We start from the raw sequence: 8233 nt of genomic DNA, 5'->3' as shown, positions 1-8233 counted from the left end.
GATGTATGCTCTTCTGAGGTGGTAATCAAAGAGAGTTTATTTGAATTCGGCGCTTCCCTATATACCGGGATACCATGTGACCTTCTTAACCAATGGGGTTGTCTGTCCCTGCTCATGTCCCTTGATTTCTCTGCCCCTGGGACATGCCCCCTACACTTTGCTTGTCTTTGTCTTGGTGACTGTGAGAGCAGATGTGCTGGTAGGACCCAGCTGGGAGTCCCACCTCAAGATGGAAACAGTGTAATTCGGAAGGTGGATTCTCAAGCGTGAGACTGATTCTGTATTCTGTTAGCTTGTGTCTGAAACATGTTTTCATGGTTTAGGAATGACACTACCCAGTTTAGTGCGCCACACCCCCCCAGAAATATTCCCAAACCCAACACCACTCCCTTGCTCCCCCCAGTTCCGCTCCCCCTTCCAGCTACAGGGGTGGAGATGAGAACTAGAGGTACGAAAAGGTGAAAGTTACAGGTTGCTGTAAGAACAATTTTACTGCAAACAACGAGATAAGAAAATGAACAGTAACAGCAACAATACTAATAAAGAAAGTGTTCAAAGAGGGCGGTTTACATGCAAAATGCTCAGCAAGCCTGGGACAATTAAAGAGTGGTGGAAGGACCCTATGCCAGACCGCTGCATCCACCATACTTGCTCCCGACCAGAAACCACACCCCTTCTTCTTGGAAGTGAGAGAAAATCTCTTTCCCCCACTCCTGAAAATGACATGAGTGTTATTGAATAACACAATGTCTTGGCCACATACCTTCCCACTGATCTGGGCCAGAACTAGGGCAGCTGCTCATGGCCTAACCCTTATTCTATGCCATCTAAGTCATGCCCAGATCCTATATCTTCCCATTATATACATATACATTTATATATATGTACACAAGCACAGGTATCATTTCCATAGTCAATGGCCATCCCTCCAAGATGTCTGTTGAGTTCATTTAGTCCATGGCTGTGGCTTCTACTCCTCCTAGATCTCTTCCAGTGCAGGATAGTTGGTACGCTGTCAACTGTTTGCAAGCTGCATCAGGAGCTCACAACTGGTGTATCTGCAGCAGTCCATCTTCATTGTCCGTGGTAGTCATGGCACGCAGTGACAGTGTCATTCAGCAACCGATACTATACAATTCAACATTACAGACTGTTCTCAGCCAAAAATCATATCCCCTTGAGGTACACATCATGTTTCCCTGTCCCTCTGCGTGACCCACTAGGTGCAAAAACAATCAGTCCCATGGATGGGTTTGCTTTTGCTTGAGGCAGGACTGATCCAAACTTTCTTCTCTAACACATTTCTCATATGCATCACAGGGATTTTATGCCCTTCTACAGCATGTAGAGATTCTGATCGTGTGGGAGCAACCCCTGGACATGTTTAAATTTTGGAAGTGTATCCAAATTTGGGAGGTGGGCTCCTGAAAGAGGATGACAGTGCCTTCCTTCCCTGGGGAAGGAAAATATCCGGCCCTAGTGTTGGTGGGGCAGATGATGGGCTGCCCAGGGGAGGTGAAGGCCAGCAACAGCTTTCTGCAGTGCTTCCCTGTCTCCCCAGTGCACCTAGTGCCCTCCTCAGTGCTCCCCAGTCTTCTCAGTGCTCCCAGGGCCACACCACTTCCCAGCACCTACCTTCTAGTGGTCCCCAGTCTTCCCAGTGCCCTCTCCCAGTGCTCCCTCACTGATCCTCGATTCCCCCTCCAGTGTTCCCCCATCTCTCCACTCAAATGGTGGCACCTTCTTGGGCAGTGACATCCCAGCAGGCATCAATGACTCTGTGGGTGGTTGTCATGTGAAAGGGGAGGGGGTTTGCCCAACCCTTAGAGAGGGGAGATTTTCTCAACCCTTAGTGATTTATTTGTCTGTCAGTGTCCGACCAGTCTGTTGGCATCTTGTAAGGGGAGACCCTTCACTGAACAGATTCACAAGATTGAAGGGTGATTCAACTGCCCTTTTTTGGGGGAGGGGGGTTAAGCCAACAGTATGAAGACCCCTCAGCTGGCCTTCCCAACATGTTATCTGCTGCTGGCAACTGCCAGCATCTGTAAAGGCTCACTCTAAGAGTTTATGGAATAACACTCTTTATTAAAATAAATTGTGACAGGTTAATAAGGTTTGAGGATCATCTGACTGCAAAAATGTGTTTGAAGCAATCTATTGTACTACAAAGCAAGCACAAACAAAAACTCTATTCATAAAAGCAGCATTTAGTGTGCATAGAGTATGTTTCTTACCCAATAGGTGTCCCTATAGGGGAGAAGACAGGTTCAGCCTGTTGACTGATCCCAGCGGTTTTGTTGGAGTCTTCCTCAATTTTTCCCCTATTCCCAACTTACTTTTTTTTTGATTTCTGATTGGTGTAAAGTTCTCCTGCCGTGCCTAATGGGGGTGGTGGGGTGGTGGATGTGGCTTGGCATTTGAAGAGAGGGTTTGACATGATCGTTGACTCAGCAGCAGAACACTTTAATCCATCTCCTTTGGCTGACAGGTACCGCACGGTCTCCTTAACAAAGTACCACAATGTCCCTCTTTCTGCCAGGATTTCAATGGAGGGGGCTGCATAGTCTCTGCTCCATCCCTCTGAGCAGATGCTTATCACTGTATGGGGAGCATGTCGACTGCATTCCATCCAGGGATTTTACTCTAGAATTCTTAGTCTTCTCTAAGTTTTAATCCTAGTGGTGGGTTAAAACCAGTTCATCCCACAGCGGTGGCATCTCCACAGGCACCTTTCTCTCTCAATTCCCTATCACCTGTGCCAGGAAATGCACTCTGGAGATCTCCCAGGTGTCTGAATTCTCCTCCTGGCAGGTAGCAGGGGGGTACATGTGCCCCATGAAGATCAGGGCTTGTGAAGGAGCCTCACCTACTGTTCCTCCTGTAGAGGAGGTCTCTAGCAGGTACCTACTAACATGGTGCCCACCTTGGCCTACCTGCTGCTCAGTCCCACCCTGAGCAGAAGGCAACACACCTCCTCATCTTCCTGAAGAGCCTGTGTCCCCCCCACACAGCTCCCCAACCGCCATGGTGCCAGCACGGTCCTAACCATTAGATGGCTCCATCACCAGGCCCAGGCCACTCAGTCCAGGTGGGAACATCCCCAGCAGTATTTATTTTGTATCCATGGGTGGACCTCAGCAGGTGAGCAGCCTCCCAGACCTGTCACTACCAGCCACGACTGCAGCCACCACTCCAGCCCTTGCTCCTTGGCCACTGGACGAGCACCTGGAGCTGAGGTGGGAGAGAGAGGTGTCTGGTCATACAGGCAGGGAGAAGGCACAGAATTCCTGTGGGATTGGCTAAGGCACCAGGGATGGAATCACCTCAAGGTGTCCATGGAGTGGGAGATGCCCCTGGTGATTTCCCAGCCTATGAGAAGGTCCTATGGTGCAGCTGGGGCAAAGCCAGGTTGGGCTGAGACCTTGGGTGTCCCCTACAGGTGTCCTGTACAGGTGCCCCTGGTCAGGACAAGGTGTCGTGGGGTAGAACTCTACCAAGGAAGGGCTCTCAGGGTTTGGGAAGCAGGCAGCCAGCCATCAGAGTCCCTCTGCCTCCAGACAGGACTTTTCTGTCCTACAGGGGAAGCCAATACTGGGTGTCCAAGTGGGCATCAGGGGGTTCCAGCCCAAAGGCAGCCTCCAAACCCACTTCTGTCCCCCAGGGCTGCCTCAGAGGAGGGATGGGGGGAATTCTATCCCTTCGGAGTTACCTGTAGAGCTGCTTCTGTTGCTCCTGCCGCCGCCGCTTGTTCTCAGCCAAAAACGTGAAGATGTTCCTCCGTGTCTGATGTGGCTCCAGCGCATGGAGCACCTGGATGGCTCGTGGGGAAAGGTGCCTGCAACAACAAGAAATCATTCTCCCAGAGTTGCCATCTGCCTCTCCCCTCATCCTAGCCTGCGCCCACCTGGTCCCACATCCACCCCTCTGGTCCTGCATTCACCCACCTGGTCCCAGGCTGGAATCTCTCCACCATCTCGTCCACAGGGAGGGGGGTTCCAACCCTCCCCCATGTCACAGTGACCCCCTTTCTCTTGGGCTGAAGTGAAGGATGGGGAGCCCAAGGACCTCCAGGGCCAGATACCTGCCAAGGAGGGGACGCTTTCAGTAAATGAGAGGTGACACTTCCTAGTATCCCTGGAAAGGTGGGAACCGGGAGACTCCGCACCACACCACGGCTGATGGCTGATGGTGCTTCCCAGAGCTCTCCCTTGGGGAATGAGTGGGCAAACTCTGCTCTGTGGTTGGGTGACCCCCAACTTCCCCCCAAGGAGTCCCATCTCCTTCAGTCCTAAGAATCCCCCCAAAGCCCTAGGATACTCACAATCCCCAGGGCATACCAAACCCTCTCAGAGACCACCCTCCTCCATCCAGGTCCCCAGGGACTCCCATCTCCCTGAGAAGAGTCTCCCAAAACCCCAGGATCCCTCCAATCCCCAGGGATTACCCCCAAACCACCCCAGGGACCCTCAAAGCCCCCTGAGATACCCTAAGCCCTCCAGGAATCTCCAACCCCTGCAAGAGACCCCTCCCCCACCCCCCAAAGGTCCTTCCCTGATCCCCTTGAGGTCCCCCCTGACCCTCAATTCCACCCCCCGTGCCCCTGTTCTGGGAGGGTTCTATGGGCAGCCAAGGTGCCCTCACGCACAGGGTCCCTGCCCATACCTGGGGCACCTGCTGATCCTCCCTGGCAGCCCAGGCTTCCCACGCCACCCATTCCACCTTCTGCTCTCTCCAGCAGGAATTCCCGTGCTCCCACTCTGCAGACAGCTGACAGACCTCCTGGAGGTGTCAGGCACAGTTAGGCTCAGCTTTGGAGGAGCTTTCTTCAGGTCTGATCCATCTGGCACATACCTGCAGTGCTTTCTGGCAGTTCTCAGAGGCCAGGAGTGTGGTGTCGAGCCTGGTCGAAGGAGCTGACTCCTGCCCACCTGTCTCCCCCATTCCAGGAAAGATGCCTGGGGACAGGGGGAGCACACTGCAGAGACATGAGGAGTCAGCAGGAGCACAGGGCAGACAGATATCCTGTTTTCCTATGGGGCCAAAGCTTCCCAGGTGTTGGAGAGAAGCAGAGAGCTAGGGTTGTTTCCCGTGCTCCTTCCTGAGTCACTACAGCCCAAGTGTCTGAGGAGGCTATCACCCAGGGGTGCAAGGATCCCTCCCATCCCTTCCCACGAGGGTCTCACCTGGCAGATGGCTTCATCCTTGGCTCTTGTTGCCTCATGCCTGGCCTCTGGTTTGGTAGCATGGGGAGGGAAAACTTGTCAGGATGTTCCTGTGCCCCTGGGAAAGGAGGCAGCTCTTGGGAACAGCCCTGTGAGGGTGAGTGATCACCAGGCTGTGATCACCCCATGTGGGTGAGGGTGAGCAGCAGGGACCCATCCCATACCTGTTCTGACCCTGTGCTTCTCTGCAACCTTCGTGTGCCAGGTGGAGAAAGCCTCAGACACAGCAAGCTGAAACCTGGAATCACACAATGACAACATACTGAATTGGAAGGGACCCACAAGGATCACTGAGGCCAACTGCAGAAGCGAATGATGACACAGGCTTGAGGAATGGCAACTCCCACACCCTGCAGGATAGAAAGGAACCGGGAAGCCCCTGAGGAAGCACACTCACCTGGGGAATGAGTGAGCCCATGCAGCCTGCATCCCCCCAGCAGCGGTCGCTCCATCACTGAGACCAGCATCTGGCACACACAGCCTCTGCAGAGTGACATGGAGCCATCAGGAGATTCCCATGGAGGAAGCAGACCTGTCTCCTGCTCCCTTAAGAGCCACTTCTCCAACCCCCTTTTCCCAAACCTCATCCATGAATATTAGGATTGTGGAATCACAGAATCATTAAGGTTGGAAGAGACTCTGGAGACCATCAAGTCCAACCAAGGACACCACTAAACCATGTCCCCAGATGCCACATCCACACGTCTTAAATACCTCCAGGGATGGTGATTCCACCACCCTGGGCAGCCTGTGCCACAACTGGACAATCCTTTACATGAAGAAATGTTCCCTAAAATCCAACCTAAACATATCCTAGTGGAATTTGTCCAGTCACTTGTTATCTGGGAGAAGAGACTGACCTGCACCTGGCTACACCTTCCTTTCAGGTAGATGCAGAGAGCAAGACAGTCCCTGCTAAGCCTCCTTTTCTCCAGGCTGAGCCATCCCAGCTCCCTCAGCTGCTTCTCATGAGACTTGTGCTTCAGCCCCTTCCCCAGCCCTGCTGTCCTTCTTTGGACACACTCCAGCACATCAATGTCCCCAGATTCCAACTCACAGTGAGCAGTAGAGCCACCCAGGTGTCCCAGTTCTCCAGCTTCTTGACGCAGCTGCGGTGGAACTGCATGCACAGGACATTGTCCTGGCACGACAGGACGCCAATGTCCCCAAAGGCGAAGGCAAGGCGCTGCCTGTCCCTCAGCTGAAAGGAGTATAGGAGGACGGTCTCCTCCACACAGTCCCTCAGTACGTCTGGCGAGAGGGACGTGGTCTGTGACAGCCACCAGTAATCCAGTGGTGCGATCTCAATGTCACCTGTAAGGAGGAAGAGGATGAGCATTGTCATGACCACAGCTGAGCAAATTTCCACATGGAATTCACTGCAAAATGCCAGAGAGAAAGAGGGATTTGTTTTTGTCCCCAACTTTGGAGGCAATTCCCCCCCCCTCCCAAAGAGCAGGGGCACACCCCTCTCCCAAATGTGAAGCAGGATCCCTTCTCACCAGGGATCATCACTGTGGGGAACATCAGCTCCTGCAGACAGGACACATCCATGTCCAACTGGAACACAGGTCTTCGGACTACACACACCTCTTCTGCACCATCAGCTTGCTCAGGGACCACAGCAAAGGTCCCTAGTCCTGGGACCAGGACACCCTGCCCAGGAAGAAGACAAAACAGCTGAGTGAATACTTTGGAGATAAGAAATGTTAAAACTGTGGGAAAAATGAAAAACCCACATTCTCCATTTTCTTACTTCCCCTCTTCAAATGATTTGCCAAAATTCCTTGGCTAAAGAAGATCCCAAGGAATTCAAACCCAGGAAATGATTCCTGGGGATTGTCCTTGGCATAGACCCAGCATGATCCTGAGTTTCTCCAGTCCTGGAAGCTTGAGGCACATGGGGTTCTCTTGGGGTGGTGCCGTGATGCTCAGGGAGGGGGGACTACAGGGGACCAAGATGCCAGCCCACCTTGTCCTGCTTCATCTGCCCCAGGATGTACACAGACACGACATCCCAGATGGCCACCACCTCTGGAAAGTACCAGAAAGAGGCATCAGGTTTCACATGCGGCATCTTGGAAGTGACATCCGGGAAGTGACAGATGGGTCTCATAAAGAACCTGGCTGTTCCCCAGGTTCTGCCTCCCTCTGCTCACTGAGCAGGGCTGGGGCAGAACTGGGGATGTGGGAAGGGCTCAGGACCAGGGCTGTGATCATCCAACCCCCAAAAAGAGATGGCACCCCAAAACCCAGGTTGATGTCACGAGAGGATCCTATAGGAAGAACCAGAAGGTCTCCCAAAGGAGACTAGTTAAAGGGCTGATGCCCAACCAGCTCCTGAGAACCCAGTGAGAGCTGTTGGACCTCCCATGCCCCAGGACCCCAGACCCCTTTTCACTCCAGAACCAGAACTGTGAGAAGTGCCAGCTCCCACTGGAAGCTGGTCCTGGATGGGGGACACGCCGTGCTCACAGGAGCCTCGAGGCAGCCCCAACCCTGTCCAACTGTTCCACCAGCCCTCAGGGAGCTCCCCAAATCTTCACCCTCAGTGGAGAGCTGCAGGAGTGTGGGGAACAAGCAACTCTGCTTCCTGTTGATGCTGACAGTGCAGCACCCCTCCATCCTGCTCCTCAAATTCCTGTCTGATGACCCCTGCCCTGCTTGTCCCCAAGGGCCAGAACAACCCCCACAGCCCTAAAAACAACCCCCTGATCCCCCCTCCCGGCTCCGGGCAGGGCCCAGCAGCCCCCAGTCCTCGTTGTGGAGTGCACCCAGTGATGTGGGGCACCACTTTGTGACATCACCAGCGGCCTGGGAAGGTGTGTTATGACATCAGCAGGGAGATGGCACATCAGGGGAGCGGGGAAGGGATTGAGGAAGTAAGGGCCTCTCCTGGCTCACCTCAGCTGTTACCAGGTGTCACCAGGTGTCATTGCTGCTGAGCTGGGCTGTGGTCCTACAGATAATCATAGACAATAACAGATATAAATATATAAAAATACACA

At 53.3% G+C, this 8233-nt stretch overlaps 1 protein-coding gene across 3 annotated transcripts; it reads right to left on the bottom strand.

Annotated features, from left to right (window-relative positions):
- Nucleotides 1-3085: 3085 nt before the first annotated feature.
- On the bottom strand, nucleotides 3086-7927 carry LOC113992663 (coiled-coil domain-containing protein 81-like). 3 transcript variants are annotated; one of them, XM_027730189.2, is made up of 12 exons: nucleotides 7772-7927; nucleotides 7198-7259; nucleotides 6728-6881; nucleotides 6283-6539; nucleotides 5623-5708; nucleotides 5390-5463; nucleotides 5187-5283; nucleotides 4855-4978; nucleotides 4666-4782; nucleotides 3948-4084; nucleotides 3713-3838; nucleotides 3086-3234 (listed from the first exon to the last, which is right to left on the bottom strand). In XM_027730189.2, the coding sequence occupies exons 1-12, from the start codon at nucleotides 7848-7850 to the stop codon at nucleotides 3138-3140; spliced, it is 1410 nt and encodes a 469-aa protein (XP_027585990.1). In that variant the 5' UTR covers nucleotides 7851-7927; the 3' UTR covers nucleotides 3086-3137. The 3 variants fall into 3 exon arrangements, with proteins under 3 accessions (XP_027585990.1, XP_027585995.2, XP_039238439.1); XM_027730194.2 differs by lacking the exon at nucleotides 7772-7927 and having other exon boundaries at nucleotides 7198-7742; XM_039382505.1 differs by lacking the exons at nucleotides 4666-4782; nucleotides 7772-7927 and having other exon boundaries at nucleotides 7198-7742.
- Between the last annotated feature and the right edge of the window lie 306 nt (nucleotides 7928-8233).

The sequence above is a fragment of the Pipra filicauda genome, unplaced genomic scaffold (genome assembly GCF_003945595.2).
Source record: "Pipra filicauda isolate LSUMZ 115617 unplaced genomic scaffold, ASM394559v2 scaffold272_size1030459_pilon, whole genome shotgun sequence".
Classification (NCBI taxonomy): domain Eukaryota; kingdom Metazoa; phylum Chordata; class Aves; order Passeriformes; family Pipridae; genus Pipra; species Pipra filicauda.
The sequence above is the reverse complement of the archived record's forward strand: the minus strand, read 5'-3'. Positions and strand labels throughout refer to the sequence as shown.